At 56.3% G+C, this 26,844-nt stretch overlaps 10 protein-coding genes across 10 annotated transcripts; 4 read left to right on the top strand and 6 right to left on the bottom strand.

Annotated features, from left to right (window-relative positions):
• Positions 1-670: 670 nt before the first annotated feature.
• On the bottom strand, positions 671-1,528 carry VTJ04DRAFT_1050 (uncharacterized protein; the record flags this gene model as incomplete). The annotated part of the gene is made up of 1 exon (XM_069358246.1): positions 671-1,528. The coding sequence occupies one exon, from the start codon at positions 1,526-1,528 to the stop codon at positions 671-673; it is 858 nt and encodes a 285-aa protein (XP_069223659.1).
• A 1,005-nt stretch (positions 1,529-2,533) lies between these two features.
• Positions 2,534-4,489, top strand: VTJ04DRAFT_1049 (uncharacterized protein; the record flags this gene model as incomplete). Its single annotated transcript, XM_069358234.1, has 3 exons — positions 2,534-2,649; positions 2,749-4,257; positions 4,315-4,489. The coding sequence occupies 3 exons, from the start codon at positions 2,534-2,536 to the stop codon at positions 4,487-4,489; spliced, it is 1,800 nt and encodes a 599-aa protein (XP_069223658.1).
• Positions 4,490-4,864: 375 nt separating this feature from the next.
• VTJ04DRAFT_1048 (uncharacterized protein) lies at positions 4,865-6,743 on the bottom strand (the record flags this gene model as incomplete). The annotated part of the gene is made up of 5 exons (XM_069358223.1): positions 4,865-4,974; positions 5,030-5,209; positions 5,269-5,922; positions 5,988-6,093; positions 6,147-6,743. The coding sequence occupies 5 exons, from the start codon at positions 6,741-6,743 to the stop codon at positions 4,865-4,867; spliced, it is 1,647 nt and encodes a 548-aa protein (XP_069223657.1).
• Positions 6,744-10,679: 3,936 nt separating this feature from the next.
• VTJ04DRAFT_1047 (uncharacterized protein) lies at positions 10,680-14,560 on the bottom strand (the record flags this gene model as incomplete). The annotated part of the gene is made up of 2 exons (XM_069358212.1): positions 10,680-14,128; positions 14,551-14,560. 2 exons carry the CDS (start codon positions 14,558-14,560, stop codon positions 10,680-10,682), a joined length of 3,459 nt encoding a protein of 1,152 aa, XP_069223656.1.
• Positions 14,561-16,951: 2,391 nt separating this feature from the next.
• Positions 16,952-17,665, top strand: VTJ04DRAFT_1046 (uncharacterized protein; the record flags this gene model as incomplete). The annotated part of the gene is made up of 2 exons (XM_069358201.1): positions 16,952-16,971; positions 17,278-17,665. 2 exons carry the CDS (start codon positions 16,952-16,954, stop codon positions 17,663-17,665), a joined length of 408 nt encoding a protein of 135 aa, XP_069223655.1.
• A 254-nt stretch (positions 17,666-17,919) lies between these two features.
• Positions 17,920-19,698, bottom strand: VTJ04DRAFT_1045 (uncharacterized protein; the record flags this gene model as incomplete). The annotated part of the gene is made up of 2 exons (XM_069358190.1): positions 17,920-19,465; positions 19,529-19,698. The coding sequence occupies 2 exons, from the start codon at positions 19,696-19,698 to the stop codon at positions 17,920-17,922; spliced, it is 1,716 nt and encodes a 571-aa protein (XP_069223654.1).
• Positions 19,699-21,413: 1,715 nt separating this feature from the next.
• On the top strand, positions 21,414-21,940 carry VTJ04DRAFT_1044 (uncharacterized protein; the record flags this gene model as incomplete). Its single annotated transcript, XM_069358179.1, has 2 exons — positions 21,414-21,448; positions 21,775-21,940. 2 exons carry the CDS (start codon positions 21,414-21,416, stop codon positions 21,938-21,940), a joined length of 201 nt encoding a protein of 66 aa, XP_069223653.1.
• Positions 21,941-22,127: 187 nt separating this feature from the next.
• On the bottom strand, positions 22,128-22,734 carry VTJ04DRAFT_1043 (uncharacterized protein; the record flags this gene model as incomplete). Its single annotated transcript, XM_069358168.1, has 3 exons — positions 22,128-22,425; positions 22,494-22,625; positions 22,685-22,734. The coding sequence occupies 3 exons, from the start codon at positions 22,732-22,734 to the stop codon at positions 22,128-22,130; spliced, it is 480 nt and encodes a 159-aa protein (XP_069223652.1).
• Positions 22,735-22,789: 55 nt separating this feature from the next.
• VTJ04DRAFT_1042 (uncharacterized protein) lies at positions 22,790-23,281 on the bottom strand (the record flags this gene model as incomplete). Its single annotated transcript, XM_069358157.1, has 2 exons — positions 22,790-23,196; positions 23,275-23,281. The coding sequence occupies 2 exons, from the start codon at positions 23,279-23,281 to the stop codon at positions 22,790-22,792; spliced, it is 414 nt and encodes a 137-aa protein (XP_069223651.1).
• Positions 23,282-24,221: 940 nt separating this feature from the next.
• On the top strand, positions 24,222-24,903 carry VTJ04DRAFT_1041 (40S ribosomal protein uS9; the record flags this gene model as incomplete). Its single annotated transcript, XM_069358146.1, has 4 exons — positions 24,222-24,270; positions 24,346-24,545; positions 24,616-24,630; positions 24,739-24,903. 4 exons carry the CDS (start codon positions 24,222-24,224, stop codon positions 24,901-24,903), a joined length of 429 nt encoding a protein of 142 aa, XP_069223650.1.
• Between the last annotated feature and the right edge of the window lie 1,941 nt (positions 24,904-26,844).

Below are 26,844 nucleotides of genomic sequence, written 5' to 3'. Positions count from 1 at the left end.
GTAGCCGAGTTGCATCGCATCTTGCGCCTATTCAGCCCATCATGACCTGTGGTAATCCCCTCCTCCCCCACACTCTTGACGCTCGACGGCGAAGATGTTGGTGTGGGCTGCGTGGTCACTGGACCGGTGGGTGGATTCAGAGGCACAGTCTGAGACCACCACCCATATAAACTTTCAATATCTGCCAACTTTAAGCATGTGTTCAAGCCTGTTGATGTGAGGGATATGTTACGGTATGGTACAGGTGTGCAATATTGTCCCAAAACGGAATTCCCGGTGGTCAGCTTCGTCCCCTTGTTAGGTTGGACAAGACATGACGATCAAAGAACCGGTTTTCATCTGTCAACAACACTGGACCAATTGAGCCATAATAAACACGATCGATTCTAGGGGGGTAAACAAACACTTGCTTACAATCTATCTGAGGGATCCATATTTGTGTTTCCAGTGGACGACTCGGCCTTTTTCTCAAGTTCAACAACACATGATGATTGGAAAATCATCAAGTCTTGTGTTTCAATGTGCTACTTTCAGTTATTTGGAAGTAATCATTCTTCTCAGGCGTAAACGCTATTCACATATACAGGAAAAAAACCAACTGAAAAAAAAAAAAAATACAAGCAAGACATTGTATTGAGGGGGAAGGATGTCTTCTACTTACCTATGTCTGTTAGGGAGCCATCTGCCGCAAGGCCGCCAATGAGAACTCAACGTCAGCCCACCACCAAACATTGACTCCATGGGCAGCAAGAGTCCTGATGGTGGGGGCATGCATACGCATCCGCCGGCTAGCCACCCATCGGATATAGCAGTACTCACTCAGCGGCAAGACGCAGTTGCCAGGGATCGGTTCCTCGTTGGGCCATTGCAGCAAGCCCCGCTCAGCCTGGCACTCGCTGAGCAGAAAGTCCAGAACATCCGTCCGACATCCTTCAATGGCGACATGGAGCGCCGTCGTGCAGACGAAGCCGTTCCTGGCCGGCCTCGGCCACCAGGTGGACGTCTTCCTCGGACACTTGGAGTGATACTCGCATTCCTCGAGAACACAGGTATGGTGCAAACCACCCCCCGGGGCCGGGAAACGGTCGTAATTGCCACGCCGGCGCACGTTGACGCTGCAGCCGCCCTTGACCAGGACCCTGAGCTGGTCAACTTCCCACTCACAGATGATGGCATGCATGAGCGGGGACCGCGGGTGGTAGGATGCGGGCATAGTCCGGGGATAGCCGGCCCAGCAGAAGGTGTCAAACAGGACAGAGGTGCCGTCCAGGAGGCCGTTGGCGGCGGGGCTGATCTCGCGGTAGCGGGACAGAGCGCGCTCCGCAAGCCAGAGGGAACCGGACTCGATGGCATGGTAGAGTGCAGGCTTACCAGGACGCTGGGAACCGGTTAGCCAGAGGTCGCGGAAGAGGATACCGTGCAAACGCTTGTTGCAGCGAGAGAGGCGAGACAAGGTCGGGGTGTCGCAGTGGCTGCCGATGAGCAGGATGAGCTCGGTTGGCAGGGTGGTGAAGGGTTGGAAAGTCATGGTTGCTTACCTTTGCAGACTGCCTTACTGTCTTGTCTCTCTTTACGATGCTGTGGTGTTTTTGGGATTTGTTGGTGACGATGGAATCAGGAGAGTGTATGTTGTAGAGCACCTTCTTAGGGATACATATACTCGGGAAAGGAAAGAGATCGAGGACGGAGGGGCTAACGTTGATGTGAAAAGAACTCCCTTGTTCAGTGGACACAAATGGTGTCTGAAAGATGGTCCGGCGCTTTGTCCGAGAACAAGCTTATTTCTGGCTTGTTTGAACAATGCATTGTTTGGACTTTGTTTGGACAATGCTTTATTGTCGGTTGTCCTTGATGCTTTGTCCGGGTCGTCCATGAACCCAAAGCGGACCGGGGGCCGGAGCCGGGCCTTCACCTTTCCGGGGTGTCTCCACACCGAAGGTGGCCGGGACGTCCGGCGATCCCAAGTCGCCCAGGTTTTGACGCGGTCGGCTGCAACCGGACCGGGCCGAGTCGTCAGCCAAAATAGTGTCGATATTGTGTCAAATCCAAACTTAGAAAGAAAATAATGGAACATACGACGCCAGGCTACACTTTCAAATGAGATTTGTGTTGTGCATTTCCACGTGTCTCCTTCCAGACGACCCATTTCGTCGCCGGTCCACTAGGAACAAATCCCGTCCGATTAGATAATGCGGTATCAACTCTCCACCAAACGGCACCTGCCGCATTCCATCAACGTCAAACCTCAGGTACCAGTTGTATCCGCACACGTTCCTTCCAGTCTCCAGTGCACGCCTCACTATCCACTTCTGCTGCCAGCCGGCGTCTCTTTCCCTGGACGATTGGAGAGCCGCAGAAAATTTGCATGTTGGGCTCTTGACGTTGCAGATTTTGGACAGCCTCACCTCATGTAGCTACGCCTGCCTGCCCGATCCAACGCTCCAGCCGCCGAGCCTTGTTGACGATCCCTGTCTTTCTCTCTTTCCCCGATCTTGTCCTCCCTTTCTTGGGCTTTCTCTTTCTCCCTTGCGAAATGGCAGCCGCCGATGCTCTTGTCGACATTGTCACGCTCGAAAATCTCGAGCAGAAACTGCCGCGATGGGACCCAGCAGGTGAAAACCACCTCTATGCCTTGGTTGACATGGGAAGGTAAGCCAGAGAGAGTCCTTCCAAAGACGCCCGTGGGCTCTGCGTGCTTGTCTTGTGCCCGGAGACAACCCACGCGTCTGGCTGCTGACTCCCTCGAAGCAATGGCATCCGCTTCTCCATCTCCGATCTCTCGCCTCCCCACGCCCGTTTGCTGAGATGCGTCTACCGGGAGCGGGCTGCCATCTCCTTGTTTGACGCCCTGGGCGGCCCCGAGCTCCTCTTCTCGAATGACACCATCCGGCTGGTCTCACAGACCTTGGCACGCTTTCGCGCCATTGCCGTCGATGACTACGGTGTTCCCGCGAGCCAGGTCATGGTTTTCGCAACCGAAGCGATGCGCAAGGCCCAGAATGCTGTGGCGATGCTCGAGGCTATAAGAGTCGCATCCCCCGGCTTGTCCGTCTTCATCCTCGCTCCAGCCGTCGAGACCCTTCTTGGAGCCGTCGGCGCCCGTTCGGGCTTCGTCGACGTCAAGGGCTTGTTCCTCGACCTCGGCGGCGGCAGTGTCCAGATGACATATCTGGACTCGTATGCGGCAAAATCTGCTCCGCGGACCGACGGGGTGGCCCCCGAGGTTGCTGCTGCGCTTGCCGGGCAGAGCATGCCTTACGGGGCTGCTCGTCTGATCAAGGTGCTGGGCAGTGATGACGCCAAGGCACAAGGCGCCCATCCTTCTCAGATCCGAAGCGCCATGAACGAGTCATTCAGGGCGTTGTGCGCCCAGTATCCGTCTCTTGAGGCCGAGGCAAAGGACAAGGACAAGCACAAGGACTCTCGGGGCGTTGATATCTACCTCTGCGGTGGGGGGTTCCGTGGATACGGAAGCATGCTGAAACACAGCCACCCGATTGATCCTTACCCGATCCCCTCAATCGGGGCTTTCACAGTTCCCGGGCGCTTGTTCCGTCGCACCAAGGATATGTTGCAGCTCAACAAGTCCATCGACGGAAAAGTCTTTGGCATGTCCAAGCGCCGGAGAGCCCAGTTTCCAGCCATCGTCGCTGTGGTGGACGCCCTCATTGACGTTGTACCCCACATTCGCTCTGTCACCTTCTGTTCTGGCGGGAATCGTGAGGGTGCCTTGATGATGATGCTCCCTCCCCCTGTCCGGGAGGCAGACCCATTGTGCATTCTGGGGGACATCATCAGACCCGGACCATCGTTGGCTGCCGACGTATCCTCGGCAATCCTTCCCGAGGTTGTCGATGCCCTACGCTCCGCATTCCCAGCAGACCTGGATCTGACAGCCACCACCTCGGTCTTTGGTCTGCAGCTTGGCGAACTATATGCTCGCGGAATCTGGACTCGGCTGGGAGACGATCCCGACCTGAACGCCTCAGCCGCTCTGCATGATGCCGTCAGCGTTCCCGAGTATCCCGGTTTGACCCACCTTGCTCGGGCGGTCCTAGGTGTCACACTCTGTGCTCGATGGGGAGCCAACCTGGCACCCATTGACCAGCAGTTACACAAGAACCTGCGGTCATTGATGGACGCGGTGGACCCGGATGCCACGTTCTGGGCTGACTATACGGGAGCCGTGACAGCCGCGCTGACGACTCTCGTAAAGGCATGGCCGAAAGCACCGGGCACCGTCCAAAAGCGAATCAGGTATGGATGCTCGGCGGAACTTGATGTGGTCCGTCATATCGCTCACAGCATACACAGGTTCCAAGCCACCGCGGAACGCGGCAAGAAGTTCAAACTTCATCTGGATATTTTCGTCGCTAAGGAAGCTGCTATGGGGATCGACATAAACGGTTTGGTTGACCTCTTCAAGGCCGTCAAGAAAGAGAAACATGAAGGGAAAAAGGTTACCGTCGTCGTCAACCTGATGCAGTAACCGAGAAACCCAACCTGAAAGCCAATTTTGCGCCATCCCTTACGGCCGCAGCCAGAAAGCCCATGAATCAAGAATCCAGCCCTCCAAAATTGAACATACCTGCCGCCACCCAGTCCCGAAACCACAGCCGCCAACGCCATTTTCCTTCGTGTCACATGAAACTCATCATTCATAATTGCATGACCCTCATCCCTTCCTTCATTCAGCTCCAGGCATTTTGGAAGTTGCGTCATACCGCATTTCCCAACTCTGTTTTTTTGCTTCTCTTATAATTGCGCTCTGCCGGCGCTCTGCAAGGTGTCGACCAGCAACACTTGCTCGCGCTTTCTCGAACGGCCGACGATTTTGTTGCCCCCGATGCTTGACACTGCGCTATTATGGCCGGAGTGCCTTGGGCAACTTAGCGAGAGCCTGCTGCTCTTTCTTGACGACAAGCTCGACAAAAAGCTTGTCGGTCGGCAGACTCTCACGCGAGATTTGCTCGTCTGGGAACAATGGTTAGTACCACAATCTCTTTAAATTGATTCAAAAGCGACTTACGAAATTTGGGCAAGTATGGCCATACGGCTGAGAAGTACGGCTCCAATGCGGGCAAGCTCGGCTTCGAAGTCTTCAGAGCTTTCAGGGTGGTGTTTTTTGTGGTGTACAGTCCCGCATAAGTGACGACAGTGGCGTCGAACAGTTGCTTGGTGTCTTCCCTGAAGTTGTGCTTCCTCATGGCTGGTGTTTTGAAGTTAGCGTCTATGCTAATAATTTTCAGGGTCTGGCAAGTCACCAACCTTCCTTGGACAACGAGGCAACATCAGCCTCTGGCCGTTCGGACACACAGATCAAGGATTGGCGGTAGATGAGTATCATCTGCCACAGCGCAATCCATCTCTCGATGAGGAGCTCGCCCTTGTTCTTCAGGCAGTACTCATCCAGCTCTTTGGCGATCTTGCACTCCAGCTCCGAGATCATTTGAGCAGCGACGCAACGAAGGGATTCCAACACCCTCTCGAAGTTTCCGTCGTGAGGATTCCCGTCGCGATGCCGGGGGTACAGCCTCTTGCAGCCCCAAAGCCCCAGCATGACCTTCACTCTCCAAATGTTCAACAGGACAGACGAGTGGGGTGTCTGCAGTCCTGATGCCCGGACAAAGGCGTAAAGCAGGCTGTCCATCGCGCCCTCAAAGCCGTGCTTGGGTTCTCTCAGAAATTGGCTCTCCGCCCAGGCATATATCTCGCTCTGATGTGGCAGTGAGTTTTGGGCCGGCCCAAAGAGAGCCTGGCCGAGAGGGCCCGCCTGGTCAAGGTGATTAAACTGACGGACCACGAGTTCGAGGAACGGGCTGTCCGGGTTCCCGGAGCAATGAACGCGCACTTTCTTCACCTCGCCAACAAACCACGCGGGAGGAATCGCCAATTCACATCGATCATACGAGGCCCAACGCTCTACAAGGTTCCCGCCAGGGTTAGTTTCCTGTCCGGAAGATTCACAACAACGGAGGAGAGCTTACCGCTGCGAGCCCTCAAGACCATAGGCCCCATAAACTTCCGGATGCATGCTTCGGATGGGAGCTTCTTCTTCTCCTTGCACCGCTGGCAAACACCAAGACTATTGCACTGTCGAAGCCAAGTTAGCATCCTGGTCTTGGGAGAGCCAACCGAGAACCTACCGCAACCTTGTCCATGCGGCAGGGCAAACAAGCTCCCGCCTTGCGGACTTTGTTCGTCTCGTTCACATCCCTGAGATGTCTTGTGCGGCCCGTGGACGTGGGAGCTGTGGAGGCAGGGGATGTGGCCGGGGATGAGACCAGGGATGTGGCTGGGGTCGAGACAGGGGTTTCGGGGAACATGCCTCCGGCTGGTGGCGAGGACGGGTTGAAGTCCAGGACGGACGCTCTGTGAGGAGAAGACGGATCGACAGCGGGGATCAGGTTTCCAGTGACAGGAGAGGGAGCGTCAGTCATGAGCTGGTCCTCACTGTCACCTGCAGAAGCGACATCTTCCATAGCGTCGACCGGGGGCGGACTGGTGGCAGCAGTCTGGTCTTCAGCGGGGGCATCGGATTGAGCGGTTACATCGGTGCTCTGATCTCCATGATCCCGATCCCACTGATCCCAGTCAAAGAGGTCCTCAACATCGGACGAAGGAGCCGAGGCGGATGTGGCTGACTCTTGGTCGCGGATCCCGGCAGCTTGGTTCCAGGTCAAGAAGTCAACTGCGGACCCGTCCGGGGTCCCGGGGCGGTCCGTCATCTCGATATCGACCATGGTTGGCTCGAATTCGGTTTCCAGGCTCTAAAAAACTACCTAAATGGTCACGCTGCGGCGTTGTATGCAGCCCTGATACAGGACGGCGATCCAGACGGAGCGAAACAAGTGGTCGAGAGGCACGTCAAGGGCGGGCCAGACGCAACACCAAGCTGTGAGAGGGCCTGATCTGTGGGGACTCGAGGCGCCGTACAAAATTTGTGTTTACACTCAGGAGAGGTGTTGATGAGGTGGTGATGGTGTTGAGAGGATGGCTCGAGGGGGTCGGTGGTTTCTCTCCTGGGGGTCCTCGAGGTCATCGGCCGTTGAGGCTCGCCCCCGACCCTCACGGCCTCGCCCACTCGGGCAGTCGAACTTACACGGGAGTCTTGGCGACTTCCCATTTTCGGACGGTTTGGGGGGCCTGATTGGTCGAATGACTGAACAAAGTTAGAACCCCTGTTTTTCGGTGACGATAGGGCCTTCCATTGGCTCTCTCGAGCAGGGGCTCGTACAAAAAACAACGTCGCCGGTTCTCGACATGCTCCCCGGGGCGTGTCTGCAGCGAGATGGACTTGGGCAGCGAACAGCTGGCCGTTTGTTGATGGATTGACCATTACCGATTTGTGCATGGTGCGATGAGTGGGACATTTGTGGATTTGGATATAAAAAGGGCTCATGATCCGGCTGGTCCGAGTTGTGCCTTCTTGTCCTGAACTCCTCGCAACGTTCGGAGTGATTCGTTGGAACTGGCAAACACTCTCCCACCCTCGTTTTTTCCACTCCCGAGCGAGCAAGGACTCCCTCTGCCTTTCTCTGCCTTGCTCCGGCCATGTTGGGGTCTGCTCGGACGCGGCGTCCCATGGTGGCATATCCCCCATGGACTGAGATGACTACCCTCTCACACAGACACTCTGGCACTCCTCGGAGTCTCTGACCGGGGTCTTCTTCAGAGCAGGTTTGGGGATTCGAATGTTTGTTGACATTGACTTTGGATACAGGGGGTACGCAAACCACACATCGAGACCTTCAAGACACCACAACAGATTTTTTTGTTGTCTCAGGCTTGACCACTCAGCAGCCAGGCCGCCCACCCCTCTTGATCCAACAAGCCAATGAATCGCAGTCACTTCACCGATCGCACGGCAGAGTTCCAGGACCTTGGCACCGCCCGAGTCACGGCGCCGCACTGTATTTCAGCGGGGGGCAGGGGTCAGGCTTACACGACGAGCCACCGCACCCGAAGCAGCCGTCCATCCCACCCCACGCCGCGCATCGTGGAGTGTAGATGCGGAACTTCACATGGCAGCAGAGCTTTGCGCACACCCCCCGCCGCGATCTCGGAAACGCCTGGCGCAAGATCGGTCAGGGGGCTGGTTGACAGAGCACCATGTGTGAATCTCTCATGATCTGTCATGCAAGGCGGGTTGCCGCGGCGGGCCGTGTCGGTGAGAAGTGTGGTTTTTTGGACGATTGCTACGGCGGTTTCGAGGGACGTGGGATTGGATGGTGAATAGGAGGAGCTGAGCGCCAGCGGACTTCTCAATACCAGGCTTCAGACCGGGTTGAGAGGTCGGACGTTGGTTGTGCCCATCTCTGTGTTGCCACCAGCAACTTCGGTTCGAGGCACAGTTTCACGAATTGTTTGCTCCGAAGCAACATCGAGACACCTCGATGCACTTGAGAAGGTGCCGGCTACGAAATCGACTTGGGGACAGGTGAGAAAATACCTGCGTCTGAGCACCTGAGGACATCAAAGTTTGCTTGCGCGGCATGTGCGCTTTCCAGCCTTTGAACCGAGTTGAGCAGCCAGCCAAGCCGTCTCCGAACAGCGACAACAAGATCGATCGAACCATGCATCACCATTTTCACCGATCTGGATCTGCCAGCCAGCCAGCCAGCAGCACGTTTGACACATTGGAACTGCAGAAGAAACGACCATCCGGGGAATCATGGTGGGTGGCATCCATCCACACCTCCCTCCATTTCCGAGCATTCAGGGGCGGGAAGATGGTGTGCCTACGTCATGTGTGGCATGAGCAGCGAGGCACAAGGCTGGTGGCACAGAAGCAGCCAGAAAAGGCAGTTTTGGGAGGGCGGAACGGCAGCCTCGTTGACATGCCGCGCGTGTGGCATTGAGATCGGCACTTTCGAGTCCTCCCACACCACCACCACCGTAGCTTACTGTCTCCGGAGCGGGTGGCGGGAAACGGTGGACATGGCATATCTGCATGGCTGACAGCCAGTGAATGTAGGTCAGCCAGGTAGTTAGGTAGGTAGCCTCATGACATTGTGTGTGTGACATCACAGATGGAGTATGAGCATAACGACCAGCAGTTTTGCTGCTCTTGATACTTTGACAGTTCGGCCTTCATTTTTCTGGGTAGTTTTCCGGCGGCCATGGCTTTCACCGAGACTGGCACCGCGTCACGGACACGGCGAATGCCTCGGATGAACTCGAGGAAGGCTGACTTGCTTTGAGAAACGGGAAACCGCATGAGAGCTGTTGAGGTTTTGGTGAATGAGAGTTTGGCCTGTCCGCGTCGTGGCTGGACTGAGCTCTGCTGCTTCTTTCTTCCGAGACAACCCGGCTCGTGAGCAGGTCACGGTCTGATATCTGCTCCCCGTACTCCCGTACTCCATCTCGTCGTCGAGTGTGGCTTGGGCTGGATTGATAGGCAGAATAGATCGCTTCTGTAGCACCCTATTCATGGGGGCAACAACGAGAAGCGGAGAAACAACACCATCTCTGGAAGGCAGATATACCAATCTCCCTCACCTATGTATGCCTCTGTATCTACCTGTCTGCCGTACACACATGCCCGGGGCAGGGAGACTCCCCGTTGGTGGCGCCAGCATGGCTCGTGAACTGGGCGGAAGGAAACATGAAACGCCATGCCTCAAGCACAACAAGGACGAGAGGAACGGGTACGGCTGCCGAGGCCTCCCGCTGGCTGGTTGATGAGGATCTTAAAGAGGGACGTTGTGTGCCTGGCCAGCGATCTCGCTGTGGGCCTCAGTGCATATGTCATCACATTCCGTATGCCGTTGTTGGTTGGTTGGTGGTGTGGCTTTGCGTGGCTGACAAAGGAGAGGAAACGGTGACAGCCACGTTTGGGTGTGGCGGATGTGGCGGGTGAGGCCGTCAGGCTGAGAGCCTCTATTCAAGATTGTCTCGAGGCTGGAGGAGTAATATGGGATGGATGGTGAGATTAACTGATCCTAAGGCTGAACTTAGTTCCAGAGGAACGTAATATAGTGAGACTCTGTCTTTCTTTCACATATCTGGCGTGTTTCCGACTTTGGCAACCAGCTAGGCTTAAGGTTGGTTTGGTGGGAAGAGCAACTTGGAGTGTGAGTCTCAGATATGCCTCGCAGGACGTTGAAGAGATGATGGGTCCAAGAGGCAGCTTGTCTCTCTATGGTAATATACGTGCCTCATCGGGTACCTCATGTTGCCTCAAAAGATAGCAAGGAGCAAAGACTCGTTGACATCAACGTTGAATCCGAGAAACATCCAGTGATTCATTACCTTACTCGAGGCGGTCGATTCCTCTGCCTTCTGCCTTGCTATTCGAATAGACATTCAAGACGTGAAGTCATCAAATAGACATCTAATCATCTAGCTCCCATCTAACAATAAGAAAAGTCAACGGATGCCCTTGGGGCTCGAGTTATGATAAACACAACCACCACATTAGCCCTGCATCTAGTTCTTCCCAGCCCCACCCTCCATGTATCATTTTCAAACCCCTAAAACATCCATTAGGACACCCATAATGAGCTCAAGGCCCCAATCCTGTGCCGGAATCCTCCACTCTAGAAAAGGAAAAGCATCTAATATGATATAAAGAGCACGACCAACAAGGCCAGAGAAGAACCACACTCACCTCCCAACCCAGCCCAGCCCAGCCCAGCCCATTTCCTCTAATCCTCAACTAAAAACCAAAACTCAAATCAAATCAAAAACAACTTCTTCTTCTTCTTCTCCTTCCCATCCATCCCCTTCAGAATATCATCAAACGTGCTCCCTCCCACCGGCGAATCCGTCGCCGCTCCTCCTCCCGCCCCTTGCTGACCACCGACCGGTCCACCAACAGAAGTCGACACGCTCAACGGACTCTGCTGGTGCTGATAGTGGTGGTGGGGGCCCAAGTGGAGATGATGATGAAGCTGCCCAAGCGACCCCAAACTCCCGTGACTCGCGTGCCCGAACGCTCCTCCTCCATGGCCATTCGGAGGGACGACGTTCGCCCCGACGAAGCTGCCGTAGCTCGACGTGCGCATGTGCGTACCGGCACCGGCACCGGGCTTGTACGGAACAAACTCGCCTCCTCCTGCTGCTCCTGGGTTCAAGCACGCCGCGGACCTACTCATCCTAAGCGTCGGCCCCTGTTGCTGCTGCTGGTCAGGCACCCCCAACTGCCCATGCCCAGGGGCCACAAGCAGCGGCGGCGATGGCGCACCACCAGAACTACCACCAGTGGGGCTATCGACCCCCGGACTCCCCGGCGACCCGACGCTCACCACGCGCGAGGTGCGGTGGTAGCCCGGATCCAGCGGCGCCAGCCCGGCCGGCATGGGCAGGGGTTCGAGGCCGATGGCGATGCTTGTGCGCATGGCCTGGCGCGCGCGCTCGTTGACGGAGGAGGAGCGCGGGCGCAGGTGCGGGGAGGAGGCAGACGGCGCGAGCGTGGGACGGAGGTGCGGGGACGAAGGGCGCGAAGAGGGTCGGGAGGCTGGGAGGGTGGGCGGAGATAAGGTAGCTGCTGCTGCTGCGGCTGCTGAGGCGGTGATGGGAGGAGTGCCGGCGCGGGAGCCAGGTTGTTGTAGTTGCTGTTGGAGGCTGGTGGGACTTTGGGAGCGGCGGTGGTTGGCCGAGTCGGTGCCGGAGCCGGGTCCTGGAGGGTAGGGCTCCATGTCGCGGAAGGCTGGATGAGGAGGCTGAAGTGGTGCGGAGACGCCGTCGGCACCGAGAATGGCGGCGGCGGAGGAACCGGGGCCGGTGGCGGACGCTCCTCCGGAAGCCTCCCATTCCTTGGCCGCCAGCCAGCAGTGAGAGCGCATGTAGATGCCCTCGACTGAGAACATGACCACGTCGGCGGAAAGCTCGACGACGGCGGAGTCGTTGGTCTGGAACCACATCTTGCGGGTGGCACCAGCGTCCTCCGTCCATGGAGGATTGCCTTGAGGCGCTTCGCAGAGGAAGTCTTCAACACCTTCCGTGTAGCGCAGCCCTGGCGCATCGATGACCAGCATGGGCAGAGACTGGATCACGACGTACAGAAAGAGCCAGTGGCCGATGCGCTGGTCGAGAAGATCATTCGGGAGACCGCCTTTGGCCTCGCGTATTTCGAACTCTTTGTAAGCGTCGAGGAAGGGCAACTTGAGGGCGTCGGTGTCCAGATTGCGAGACTTGATGAGAATGAGTTGGGTCTCATGTGGCTGCAGCGCCTTGCTGTACTTGGCCTGCTTCTTGGCCGGGAGATCGTGGTAGTTCTCGTAGATGGCTGTCATGGATGGCAGTTTGGGCACGTCAAAGGGAATGGGCGGCAAAACTGGCGGCGACGACTTGTCGAACTCGTCGAGAACCCTGCGCAGCGCAGAGATGTACGCCTCAGCCAACTTTCTCTCATCCTGCTGGCTGTCCTCGCCCTCTTTTTCCTTGTTCTTCTTGTCCTGGGACGCCTCGGCCTTCTCGCCGATGATACGGGGTGTCATGGACTGCCGATCGACCAGGAGATCGTACAGGGCGCAAAAGTCCGAGTACAAGATTTTGAGGCACTGGCGGTTCAAGCCGCTCTGGGAGAAATAGTTCTTCTTGCTGCGGGCACGCGGAGGCCAGTGGCCAAACAGCGTCTTGTAGTAGCCCAGCACGAAGCTCCGCATTTTCCCAAACGAAGTCCGCCACTCCTTGAACCGGACGTGACGGTACTCCTCCGTGGACGTAGAGTTGGCGATGCCCGAGAAGAGCGAGGGGAATTCAAAAGCCTCGAGTCGCGTGTTCACGCTCGTCTGGCGGCTTTTGAGGTCCAGGTAGGCGCGGTCGAGGCGCTGGCGCGTACTGGTCGAGATGCGCTCGAACAAGGGCGACTTAAGCTCGAGAAGGGACTCGTACTTGCCGACAGCGTGGGCGAACGCCTCGTTGTACAGGTTCCACGATTTCATCTGCTCGGCCAGGATCAGCGCCTCGAGCGTCTTCTCGCGGCTTTGGCGCACGTCGGCGATGCCGCTGGTCTCGCAGAGCACGTCGAAGGCGACATCGACGTGTTCGCCGAACGACGATCCGTCGGGACTGCTGAAGTTGAAACGCCGCAGCAGACCTGCCACCTGCAAGATGGCAGCGAACAAGGTTGGGTTCTCGGGTGTGGCGACGAGTGGCTGGTGCGTCAAGAAGGCGAACAGGTTGCGAGCCGCGATAAGACGCTCGAGATCCGTGTTCCCGAGCGGGAGGTACAGATGGCCCTCGGTGACAGGGCCTGCTTGCGGTGCACCGCCCAGATTGCTCGTGGCCATCATTTCGGCTACCAGGAGCTCAATCAGCACAGAGGAATTGCTGAAGATATTATCGGCCACTTTGAAACATGGTCCTTGGCCGCTCTCCTTAGGATGGACGTAGATGTAGACATTTCCCGCCTCGTTCCACAACTCGGGCACCTTCTCGCCTTGCACCAGAGGCGTGGTGTTATAGTCGACAGGGGGATCGGTGAGGATCCAAGCGGCCGAACGAGGCTTGCCGGCGCCCGAGCTGGCTCTGGACCGAGATCCAGGGAACCAGCTCTTGCGCGGCTTCTTCTTGTCGGCAGCTATGACTGGCGGACTTCCCTGGCTCGATGTTGGCGCCGACGGCGGCAGGCCCGAGAGGGGCCCGGACACGGCACGGGGCGCATCTGTCGAAACCCCGCGCACGGGGGGAGGCTGAGCCGAGAGGCTGCGACCGCGTGCATGTTTCGGGCCGGGAGACAGATGCCGGTGCTGTACTTGGTGAGGCTGCAGCATGGCTCGGGATGTTGGACGGTCCGGCGAGGGGCTGCGGTCGGCACGGCCGCGGTGCGGGCGTGGAGGTGTCGGTTGCGTCGACGTAACGGCGGGCGGCCCGCGAGGCGGCGTACCGGGAGGAGCAGCGTCGCCCACGGGAGGTGGTGACTGTTGTAGTGACCGGAAGCCGCTGTCAAAGCATGGGGTGTCTTCGGGCGGGGGAATCAAGGAGCGTGGACTCGAGGTGGCGGTGGACTCGAAGCGAGACGACGTCTTGGAGTCCTGGCTGAAGCGAGTAGTGACGGTGCTTACACTCTGAACGGTGCTGTCTGTCGGCGACGGAGGTAAAGCAGTGGGGTTTGCTTGCGGCGGCGGAGACGGCGTAACGGGGTTCCGGCTAGGAAGGCCGGCTGGCGGCTGGGTCCAATCTGAGCGAGGATGTGTGAGTTTTGACAAACATGACGAAAAGAAGCCCAAGTGCCGCCTTTGGTTCCCCGTCCCCATGACATCAGTGCCCCCCTCTTTAGTCAACAACATTGTTTGCGTCGGGTTTCGTCTGATTCTTTGGCCATCCGTCTCGTCCGTCTCGTCTCGTCTCTTCAGCTCTGAAGAAAGTATGAGATCGACACCGTCTCCAGATGTCGTCTGGCGTCCTTGAACGGAACGGGGTTCCTTCAGGTGATATGTGACTCGTTCTCGAACTCCCTTTCCTGGTTGTATTTTCCCTCTTCTTGCTGATCCCTCGATACAGGACTCCAGAACGTCTCGATTGAGGCTTAGGGCGGCGGAGGGGACGGGGATACACAAGCAATGGGCCCGCCCTTCCGGGCTCTTTGAAGACAGGACTTACAGGAATCCATGGCGTCGACTCGAGAGGGGCACCCCGTGGTCCGCAAAAGGGATCAGACCGACGACGCAGAATGGCCCAGGCGTTGGGCTATGATTTCCTTGGATCGGAGATCGGTGGCGGCCAGAACGCAAGGGAGACGGCCGGCGCAGGGAACAAGGAACGAAGACAGGTCCTGTGAAGAGAGGAACAGGAGAAGAAAGAGACTGTGGAGAACCAGCTCGTCTGTTCTCGGGGCCGTTCTGTCGGGCACCGAGGTTACTCCCTGACTGGAGAAGGGAATGACAGGGCTTCCTGGTAGCCCCGGTGTCAACAGCTGGATTCTTTGAACACTTCCAACCAGGGAAAGTTGGCCAGAACCGAGGGATCCGTGACGTCGACTGACAGGTACTTCGGCAAGGTAGGCGTTGCGGAGGGTCACGCCCTTGTATGTCGTATGTACATATAAGACGAGGGTTGAAATGGCACGGTTACTTCAACGAAGGCCATGACACATAAACCGGGAACGACCAGACGGTACCAAGGGGGTGGGAGGCGAAGAGGATCGGCGCGGTAAAAATGACGCGGAGGAGCCCAACACACCAGGTAACGACGAAACACAAAGTCAACAGGCCAAGAAAGGACCCCGCGTCCGGGAGCCGAGCTGGACGAAGATCAACGACTGGTCCACGGAGAAGGACGGTGTGAGGACGAATCATTCTGTCCCCGCCGCAACGGGTCGTTGCCTGTGGCGGCCGGCAGGTTCCTGGGTGTCCAGTCCTGTCTCGCTGTGTGAACCCTTTTGGCACCGCCTCAGCCGCAGACAGGCCCCAAGTCATGCTCCAAGCGAACCCGCCAATCCTTCATTTTTGCTCTGTTCTTTATGCATCCTGACGTGCTCACTGCTGCCGTGTCAGATGCACAGTTCGCAGCTGAGTTGTTTATTGACGAAGTGCCGAGTTCCTCTCGTGGAGACTGCAGATTTATTGATGTCTGATATCAAGGAGACACAAACAACGGACATGTACAGCGGTGCAGCGTTTCCCAAGTCAACGAGAATGAAAACACGCAGCAGAGGAAAAACTCAGCGGACAAAAAAAGTCAAAAAAGCACTTTCAACGGCCAAGGACGTCATCCAGCCCAGCCCCTCAGGGCTGCAGGGGTCTTTCTAATTCGGGACAGGTTAGAGATGCCCCACATTGCCCAGCGATTTAGCTTCATCCTGGAAGTCACCGAAAGCTCAAGACTTCCACCATCCCGCAGCCTGACATGGGATCTGTGCATACAACTCCGGAACCTCAGGGTTTCCCTCTGCCGCGCCGAGATCGAATGACATCCCGAAAGGCTGCCCAACACAGCCTTGACTTCGTTGGGTTCCAGGTTGTATTCGTAATGCCCAGGCAGACACGATCGCGTTAAGCGGAATTTACGCAGCGCTGTTCATGCTCATTCCCAAGCCAAACAAACTCTGTTCGACCCCGGCTGTCCAGACAAACTGGTCCCACTTAGCAACCAGGCATCTACCGAGTGTTCCGTACGGCGCCTCTGTCCTGCTTAGGCCATGGGCGCTTTATATCAGGCCGGCCACAACGTCGACCACGCCAGCCTACCAGTAGCCAGTGGCTTTTGTCGTGTTGAAACATCAAGTGATCTTGACAGTTGGCGTCCAGTCTCACCTAGGTCGACGGGCCCCATCCATCCCGGGCTGAGCCACTTCCTACATCCATCCATAGGTACCCCATACTACGTCGTCCTCCCGGCCACGAAGAAGACCCGTCCCCGACAAGTTCGGACCCTCCTCGCGTATGGAGCAGACATGTTTGTGTAACTTGGCCCTTTCTGACCGCCTTCTGGCCCCAAGCACGACATGATACGATTTCGACAACTCACAAATGGGCTTTGTTATCAAGCTCACGTCCCACAGGGTTACGCGCGTGCGTTTGTGTCGTGCCGTCTGGCGTGTATTACGTTCATATTGCTGGGTGTAATACATACATGCCTACCTCCATACAATCCCGTCCGAATCGTGGAAGGCAAAGCCATGTTTTTCTTTTTGTTGGTCGAGGAACGCGACGAGACACATTCCCCCTTTTTGCTCTCTTTATTTTTATGAGAGAGCCTAGCGAAACATTCTCGTAGGCTGGGAGTTGTTGAGTATTGCTAGAGAACAATCAGGTATGTACAGACGGCAGACTCAGGAGGCGGCTGATCCTCACCTAGCTGAACCCATCGGCTCCTACGGAGTCCCCTAGCTCAGCTCAGCTCCAGTTCCGGCAGCCGAGTTATCCGGCCCATGGATGCCTACTTGGCCCCTTGGTGGATGAAGCCTCCCTATCCCAGAACACCGGGATATTTATTATCCCCTGTCAAACCCACTGTCGTGGCCAAACACATCGTTCTGGGCGCGGCGGGGTCGGACCCTTCGATGGATTGGCCCGTCACAGAGTATATCGCATACCGCGAGCGCCGAGTCGAAGAAAAGGAGGGGGCGAGGAATTGGAGCTTTGTCCGAAATTAAGTATCCGCACCAGCTCTGCTCTGGAGCGGTTGCGGTTCGTAGGGGAAAGAAACGAATTATTTGCTACCTGCTTTGCTCGACAGCTCGCTCTCAATGGTCAGAGCTATTCAATCCAAACGCTGATGCCTGGCTTGTTGGTGTTCACTGTTATCAACCGACACCACAAACAACGCATTTGACACGACACCACTAAGGTAAGATGCTCCTGTCAAGACATGGCATGCCATAGTTAGAAGACCGGTCAGCCGAGGATTTGATCCAGCGTCGTTGTCTCAACCATCCTCTCCCACAAATCCAAGTCCTTGTGGCCAAAGCACCACCCAACGCCCCAGTTTTGCGTGTGCCCCTGGACATGAACAGGAAGAAGAGCAAATGTGGCGAAAAGGGAAATTCTCAACAAAACCAGGCAAGAAACACAGCAAGAGTAAAAAAGAATCATCACTGAATCGGAGTTTGTACATAGGTACAAGCGACGCCACAACCCAGAGAACCAAGTTCCACCCACATCTCAAGAGGTATCCCAAGAAACAGAAGAGAAACCCCATGAGATATCCTGCACAGCAGCTCATTCAAATCGCCTCCCCTGACAACATCACACCCATCCCAACGCAGAGACATTGATATGTAACCCATCAGGTCATCATCACCAAGATCACCAACCCATCACAAAACAAGCTGGCTGAAAGGGAGACCAAAAAAGAAAAGAAATACAAGGCGAACACCATCTATATGGAGTACCGTGCCCCACGACCCTAGGTGAAAAGCAACAAAAAGAAAAACCGAAACATAACCCACCAAAAGCGCCCGTTCAATCCACATCCAGCAAGCAAGTGCAAGTCATACCAGACGAGCCAAGTGACCCAGTTAGTTGCTACTTAGTAGCCCCTATACCCCGAATACCCGCCACCGCCGGCATTCCCGCCCCTCCCTCCTTGCCCTGACCCCGGATACGGTGCTGCTCCTCCTCCTCCGCCGCCGGTATTTTTCCGTGCGGTCGGCGGCCGGCTGTACGCGCCCGCCGAGAAGTCAAACCCCCCAGCCGCGGCTGCGCTGCCGTTGCTATCGCCGTAGCCGTAGCCCGCGTTGCTGGGGCTGGTCGCGCCGGGGCCGGGGGAGGGCGAGTACCCCCTCGGTGACGGGCCGCGGGCCGCGCCGTAGCCGTTACCGCTCGCGCTGCCGCTGCCGCCGTACGCGCCGCCCTGAGGAGCAGGAGACCGGCGAGTGTCGTTGCTGGGGGTTCCGTGGCGCGGCATGCCGTAGCCGGCCGCGGCGGCTGCTGGTGCGGCATGCGGGGATTGTTGACGGGCGGTGCCGTAGCCTTGGCTGGACTGGGAGTAGGGGTTGCTGTTGCTGTTGTTGTTGTAGTTGTCTGGGTAGGGTGTTTTGTTGGAGGCGGCATAGTTGTCGTAGGGTTCGGGCATCCTGGCGGGGGCTGTGTAGTCGCTGGACGCGCCGTAGCCGCTGGCGCTGTTGCCGTACCCGGTCGTGCTGCTGCCGTAACCGGTGGCATTGTTGCCGTATCCAGCGTTACTGCTGTTACCGTACCCGGCAGTGTTGCTGCCGTAGCCAGTAGCATTATTGCCGTACCCGGCGGCAGTGTCTCCATACCCGTCGGTGTTGTCTCCATACGCATCGTAAATGTCGTTATAAGGGTCGCTAGCGTAGTCCCTTTGCGGTTGCCTCCCTGGGCCAGCTCCATACCCGCGGCCTGCCTGGTTGTATCCCATTGCCGGCTGGTTGTATGATGGTGCGCCTTGGGCATAAGGATCATTCCTATCCATCCCATTGGCGGGGAAGTATCCGCCGGGCCCTGGGCCTTGATCTGGCGCCCCATAGGGACTACGGAGTCCCGGGCTGCGGGGTGCAGGACTGTGGTGGCCTGGACTCGGAGGCACCGGGGACCGTGAGCCGGTCGGAGACCGAGCTCCGGATGCCCCCATCGCTGCGCCAGCAGCAGCACCAGCCGCGGCGGCGCCCGCCTCTGGCTTCTTTAGCGCGTTCATCTCAACACCCTCCTCCTCCTCCACAATCACCTTCGTCTGTTCAGCTGTCTCCCAGCTGGGCATGGCCGGCAGAGCATCATCATCCTTCTTGCTGCTCGACTCAAAGATGGCGTATTGAGGATAATCCGGCTGTTTCTTCGCTGGCGCAGCGGCGGCTGCTGGAGGACCAAATCCTGCATGCATAGGCTCGTGAGATTTGTAGGCGTCTCCATGGTTCGGCGGAATGTAGGGCTCGTCGAGGTACTTGCGGCGGCTGCCTCTCGGGGGGTCGCAGCAGCCGCAGCAGTCGCCGCAGCACTTAAGGCATGAGAAGCATGAGCAGCAACATGAGAGACCGCAGCAAGCGCAGCGGATGATGCACCAAATGACACCAATAATGATGCAGCCAGCGATGGCAATGAGTGAAATCACGGGCCACCTGATAGAGTTGTCAGCGCTGCGGCGACGCCGCTAGAAAGGGGACCCGACGGTCAAAACGTACTTGCAATAGTCGACGAGCATGCAGTTGTCCCAGCTGGAAAACGCGGTGCTCACATCATTGATCTGGTCGGTCAAGCTTCTCCTTTGGATCGCCGGTTGCAGACTGGCCACGAATAGATCCAAAAACCCCCTCCTCAAACTCTGCGCCATCGCCACATCGACCGGCGGCATCTTGCCCGATCTTCGCGTGTCTCCGCGATCGGGATTGCGCCGTGTCCAAGACAACCAAAAATGCCGTCTGCTAAGTTAAGATGGCCCAGATTTGCATGGGCCGTTTCGAACAACTTTATCCAGCGAACGCTACGCCTCCATTGTGCGCCTTGCGGTAGTGTGCTTTGTGTGATCGTCTTGAAACGTGATGCCGTGTCTCTGCGACTCGCGACTCGGTGGACAACGCTTCTGAAAGGCAGGTCTCGTCGGGATGTTTAAAGACCTCGGAGTCCTCAACAATCAAATATCAGGGGCAACGACTCGGCGGCGTGTAAAAATACGTAGTGGCGACACTGAGCTGACTGCGATCGCAAAGGAAGCGACAAGAATAATGCGGTTGTTGAAATGAGCGCGGGTCGTCGAGGAGAAAAAGGAGAGCAAAAGGGACAGGGATGGAGTCGAGCGACGGCCGTCCCAATTCAAAGCCAAAGTTTTGGAAACGAAAGTACAGAGGGCGTGGCTATGGCCGTCTTCCACGGGCGGAAGAAAATTGACGGCGACGAGGCTTGGGAGTGGAAACAAGAACAATCAGTCAGTCAAAAGGAGGGATGAGCCGTCAACGGGACGGGATGGAAAGGAGGAAAGTCCGCGCACGCTCGCACAGTCAGCGGCGGAGGCTGGCTGGTTTGGGGCGGACTGCAGCCCAGAACAGGGTTGGCGCGCACCTGCAAAAGGTTAAAGTGCAGGAACAGTGGCATGGACTGACGTTGATTGGTTGATTTTGCTCCCTCGCCCCTCGGCTGCCGTGCTGCAGGTACCGGCGCAATGCTCGCATGCTGACAACAGGGGCCAACCGTTCTAGTGTTGGTGCGCCAGTGTCTGACCTGAAAGAAAAGCTGGAATCTATTCAAAGAACAAGAACCTCGACTTTCGATTCCATGTGGCAAACTCTATGATTCAAGAGCCGCGAACACGTCTAAAAACGTCTATGACGTCAAGCGCTTCCATTTTGACAACTCGTTCATCTCTTCGTATTGCATCAGGTCACCGCAAGGAACACTTTCGAAAGGAATCTTTGAACCAGACTCAACTCATGGTTCAGCCCGAGGACGTGCAGGACGGAACTGCGTTCCGTCGTCCACCGGTCTGCTTGGATGCGGCGGGTTGGTTAATTTCAGGTCTGGTGCCCTCGCAAGACTCTTGCGTGCTTCTGCCCGCAACTGCACCATCAGTTTCGCCAAGTCTATTTCCGCTGTTGAAAAGACGAAAGTCTGTAATACAAAACGGGCAGCTGGAAAGGTGAGGTGAAATAGAGGCTATACATCGAAGTCTGCTACCTGGTACGTAGGCCAGGTGCAAGAACGTCGATGGCATGAAAACCTCGAAATAAAACAACCAGAACCAACGTCTTTTTGTTTCACCACCCTCCGACACCCATTCGTCTTTTCGGATCCTCCCGGCCCCAAACCCAGACCACCTTCTCCCCCATCAGCCGCTGGCTCAAAGTCCTTGACGGCCAACCAACTTTGTCCCACCATCCTCTGCTCCGACAAAGCACTGCCATATCTTTAAAACAGCGATTCATCTGGAAAGCTTGCACACCATCGTCCACGAGCACCGTGGAGCACAAAGATGCGTGCAATGTGGAGTTCAGAGAAGAGCCCGGTAACACGCCCCTGAGATCAAGCAACCCAGCCGCACGTCGCACATCGCACCGGCTGTCGCATCGCTGAGGCATGGTAAGTGAAACGCCAGCCTTTGTCGCGGGAACGTTCGTCCCGTTCACGTTTTGGTGGAACAAGTGGGGACCAGCAAACGCTCCTTGATTCGGGATTTAAGATGAATGTAACAGCCGTTTCATGAGCTAATGATGTGTCCAACTTGTCTTCTGGATGTCGTGCGTGACGTTCGCCCACACCGTTTTGCCTTGTTGTTACCCATCGCCAGCATTACTGTGAACTAGGTATGGCAAGATGTTTGTTGAACCGACTAGGGATGTCCCGTAGGGCTGGACTTCGTGGAAACACGCATTGCCCTGTGCTCCCATAGCTTCATAGGTAGCGCCAACCGAGACCCAAGGTCAAAATGAAATGCTAGGAATAAACTGTGGGCATCATATATCAAATTAAAGTACCTATCATACCTTCGCTACCGAGCCCGAGGAAACGAGCTCCATGACCATCGCTCTTTTTCATCAACATGCCAAAGCAGAGAGAGCCACCCGCTTGTCCATCGCAATACAATAACAAGAAAATGCCGATAACAAGGAAAACGACTGATACCCAACCATCTCAAGACGCCGTCAATCCTGCTGCGCGTATGTGTCTTCGCTTCCCGTCATTCAAAAAAGGAATGTTCCCTCCCAGTAACCTGTACCGTTTCACAAACAACGCTGTGTCCCCGCGCAACCTCTTCCTCCATCCGATACGTACATCATCGCTCGACATCTACTACTTGGCGACATGGCCCGGCGGGGGGCCCGGCGGCGGCGCATAGTCGTTCTGGGGCTGGTACGAAGAAGGGCCGGCGGTGGGAGGCTGGTAGGTGTGAGGAGGCGGCTGAATAGGGGTCTCCGTGCTCACACCCTGTTCTTGACCGGCGTAGTAGGAGCCCATCTTATAGGCATTGGGATCTTGAGCGCTGTACTGCGGAGGCGGCGGGTAGTAAGGCGGCGGCGGGGCAGGCGCCATCCAGCCCGTCCCGTACAAAGGCGTTTGTCCCATTCTCCTGCGACGGCGCGAGTTGCGGCTGCAAGTCCGTTAGCGTACTGCCTCATTTAGATGCGATTTCGAAGGGTGCGGGTGCGCGCGACGTACAATAGGGCCAGGAAGACGATGATGACGAAGAGGACCGCCAGCCCGGCGAACACCCAGCGTCCCCACCAATACCATGATGAATTGTAGTAGTAGCAATAGCCGTCGGCGCCACGGTACAGGCCCTGACCGCAACTGGAGGAGTTGTTAGCAAGATGCGATTCATATCGAGGGGTGATATTGCCTGGTCATACCCGTCTGCGCGCTTGGCTATCGTGGCCAACTGCTCGACCACTGGCGCCATTTTCTAGGCGAGAGCACTCAACGATCGAAGTGTCGATACTATCGCTGCGTTTGGTTCAAGTGTCGCGTATACGTGTAGGTGTTTTAGGTGAGCCGTCGACGGGGGAAGTTGATGACGGCAAGCGGTGGTCAGATGTGGAAGAATGTGGCGGTTTGAGTTCGGTGACGGAGAGGAGATGGTGGTTGGTGAGTAAGAGATGATGCGAGACAAAGCCAGAACAGAGCAAGATGAATGACGGCAGGACAAAAGCCGGTTTTGGACACTGTGCCAAACCAAGCTGAAGGCGCAGCATTGCTCGGCAATCCGACGTGCCGGAACAGCGCAAAACTGCATGTTGGGCAGAATGCATACCGTGTGACTTGGCGAGTTGGCACACGTTGACGCACACGCAACAAAACGTTGGCTTCCGTGGCTGAGTCGGGTCTTCCGGGACTTGGCCGCCTTGGCAACCCCAATGACGCCCTGCTCGGATGTCAGCCAAGCCGTCGAGGAAGCAGTTGCAAAACGCGCATCCCCCGAAGGAATCTTGGGCCGTCTTACTGTGCATTTGTCAATGACCCCTCAGAAGACAAAACTGAGGGGCCAAATGGTCGCTGGCCGACACAGGAGCGTTGTCTAGAGTTTTGTCTAGATTTCTGAAGATGGGTTGAATTGAAGTGCTCGCAAACGCAGGCCCTCAGCCTTTCGACCAGGTTGGATGGTTGGATGTTGGCCCAAGTCGTCTCTGGTCACGTCACTCATCACCCAAGGATGATGAGGCGCAGACTGTTCTGCCACGCCATATCGTGAAAAAAGGAGCCGTGCCAGTTGGCTGAGCGTGGTCGGCTGGCATGTATACACACGGAGTACGGCGTAATCTGGCGTATTTCGAATTCCGTCGCGAGCGCCTTGTCAAGACAGACCGAAACAAAAGCGGGCAAAACACTGTTTTGTAAACCGACCAACATGGGGTCAAAGTCTGTCCTCAAGACCAGTTCTTTTTCAAGCAATCTTAGGTTCAAGCCTCAGGTATTGCGTAATGGACGGGGTAGTTAGTAGGTTTGATGAACAGCCAGCCTCAAAGATTCCAAACCATGCAGATGTCAACCTACCCCCTGAAAATGTCCAGAGAGCTCATTGGTAAGGGACCAAGCTGTCTCTAACTCCTAGACGCTCACTACAGTAGGTATACGGTATGTCTTGATAATGGGAGTGAGATTTGTGTTTGGAATCCTCATGGAATGCCGGACTCTCACACTCGGAGACGGGAGCGCACGGCCCATGGCCGGCTTGTTGCACCGGAAAGACCCACATCCCGGCGCCGAGAGAAAAGCGGGCCAAACCCAACGTGCAGCCACGCCCTTTCCCACGAGCCACAGAGCTCAGCCACGTGACTGCCGCTAGCCCCATCCCGATTTCCCCTCCACACACAAATTTTGGAGCACGACCAAAATCCCCAGTCCGCGAACCGACAAGCAGGAAGCCTATCTTGCCAGAACCAGCACAAAATGGCGACCCAAGCAGTTCAAGTGTTCGGCAAGAAGAAGAATGCCACCGGTATGCACGCGATGCCTCAATCGGTCTCGATTCAGTCGAAAATGATCTCTTGCTGACAACTTTTTCTCATTGCAGCCGTGGCGCGCTGCGTCGCCGGCAAGGGCCTCATCCGTGTGAACGGCAAGCCGCTCAAGCTGTTCGCCCCCGAGATCCTCCGGGCGAAGCTCTACGAGCCTATCCTCATCCTGGGCACCGATAAGTTCGCCGACGTCGACATCCGCATCCGGGTTTCCGGTGGTGGTCACACCTCCCAGGTCTATGCTACGCGCCAGGCTGTACGTTTTCGCGGATCCCCTCTCAAGGCTCGTTTGTGGGAAGCAGAATGCTAACAAAGATTTGGAACAGATCGCCAAGGCTATCGTTAGTGCCCCCTCGATTATCCCCCCTCGATTGACGACGTGAAGAGAAGAGAAAAGAAACGACCAGAGAGAGCGAAATAATACTGACACGTGGATGCCCTTTTCGCAGATCGCCTACTACGCCAAGTATGTCGATGAGCACTCGAAGAACACCCTCAAGTCCGCCCTCATCCAGTTCGACCGCAGCTTGCTAGTCGCCGACCCAAGGCGTTGCGAGCCCAAGAAGTTTGGTGGTCGGGGTGCCCGCGCGAGGTTCCAGAAGTCGTATCGTTGATTGTCCTCATGGTTTGGGTCCGGGTGTTGGGAAGCGGCCGCGGAGGGGAATTGCGAGGGAACGGACGGCGTTCGGAAGCATCTTTGCATTGGCCATCTTCTACTACTGCTACTACGAGTCGATACTGGCCTCCATCGTCGACGGCCTGCCGAGGTCCGCACGCACGGCGCCTCGGAAGATAGGAATACGACTCGGGTTTCTCTGGCCGCCCCTGCGGTAATGATACCCTCCTGGCGAGTCTGCTTGTGGACGGTGATGTTGAGATGAGGATGGTGATGATGGGCGGGTCGGTCAAGCCGGCTGTCCTGGGGAAGGTTGGGAGGTTGTGCAGCAAAAATAGAGCAGTTCGTATGACCGCTGGTTTGCCCTCCCGAGGCGGCAATGCTCCCTGTGATATTCGACTTTGGTTGCCTGGTTTGGTGATGGACTGGACCGATTAGCGGCTTCGGCTACTGCTGATCGCCATGTAGGAACAAGGGCTGTCTTGGTATCATTCCTTCCACACGAAGAGAGAACTGAAGGCCGACAACGAACAGAAATAGGAGAGTTGCTTGCGTGACGGAACCATGGGAAATGAGACTAGCACCTCGTCACACCGCGGTGTCGTCCAATGCCCAACCCAGTCACGGTCAGATTCTCGACATGCAATCACTATGGACATGTATGCGCCGACCTCGACTTCTCAAGCGTGGACTCATCCTGGCGATTGCTGGAAGAGCGGAAACCACAAATCCGTTTCATGGCGGTAGGTGTCGAAGAATCTTTCATGTACCTGTGACGGTGCAAGACCGCCTGGCTGCTGGATGGGAAATATCCAAAGCCTTGAAGAGTACCAAATCCATATCGCATGGCTGTTATGGATTTATCCAAGAAAGAGATAAAGGGAACAGTCTAGCCATCTTCTATACCTGATCTATTGAGGTACCCCAGCTTACAAGTAGATCCCGATGGTGTCAAGTCAAATCCCAGAGACGGAACTTGACCTTTGCCATACTCTCGTCCACAATTTTACAACGACATCATCGGGCAGGTTGACTTGGCACCCGCGCACCTATGCATTACATCGTAGGAAGGTATGCGCGCAATATGTCTTTGCACCAAGCCAAGGCCGGAGAGAAAAACGGTGTGTGTGTGTGCGCGCGTATCTGTCTGTGTGTCTGGGAGAATAAAACTGAGAAAAGACGCGTGCCCCTCCTCCCCTCATTCATCATTTTCACCATCAACCTGGTAGGTTACCCCCGAAGCAGAAGCAGAAAGCACACAAGCAAGTGAGGTCGCCTCGCCCCCGGGAGGCGGGCGGGCAAAAAAGCAGCCAATAACGCGCTCACACGTCAATGGCGCCCGCCCTCCGACCCGGACCCGGAGTGAGGGGGAGGGGTGCTGTGTGTAAGTCGAGCCGCGCGAAAAGAAAAGCATGGCAAGGAGCGAAAAGTGAAGAAGGGCCATTTTGTTTTCTCCCTTATCTTTTGTGTTTCTTCCTCTCGACAAGTCCAAAAATTTAGCGCTGTGTTTTCTTCACTTTTTCCTTCTTGTGTTTGGTTGAGATTTCCCTGTGTTCAGACACGCCGCGAGCAAGCGCCGCTGAGCCGCCTTCCCTTCCACACCCATTTCGGCATCTCCATTGGCTCGTGGGACATCAACACCGAGTTCGCCCTGAAGGACATACAGAGAAGAAACACCGCCGACAGACTCCCTAGAGTCAATCCGTTGGAGGTCTTAGTCAACGGAAGAGAGAAAGTATCTCAAGTTGCGAACTCGATCCTCATCACCAAGTGGTAGAGGATGGGTTGATCGGTGATCATCATCAGGGTCATCAATTAAACGTGTCAAAGTTACGAAGACCAAAAAAGACAGACAGACAGAGAGAGAGAGAGAGAGAGAGAGAGAGAGAGAGAGAGAGAGAGAGAGAGAGAGAGAGAGAGAGAGAGAGAGAGAGAGAGA

Source organism: Mycothermus thermophilus, assembly GCF_041956435.1.
Source record: "Mycothermus thermophilus strain CBS 625.91 unplaced genomic scaffold VTJ04scaffold_1, whole genome shotgun sequence".
NCBI classification, from domain to species: domain Eukaryota; kingdom Fungi; phylum Ascomycota; class Sordariomycetes; order Sordariales; family Chaetomiaceae; genus Mycothermus; species Mycothermus thermophilus.
This window is presented reverse-complemented; position numbering and strand designations above follow the sequence as displayed.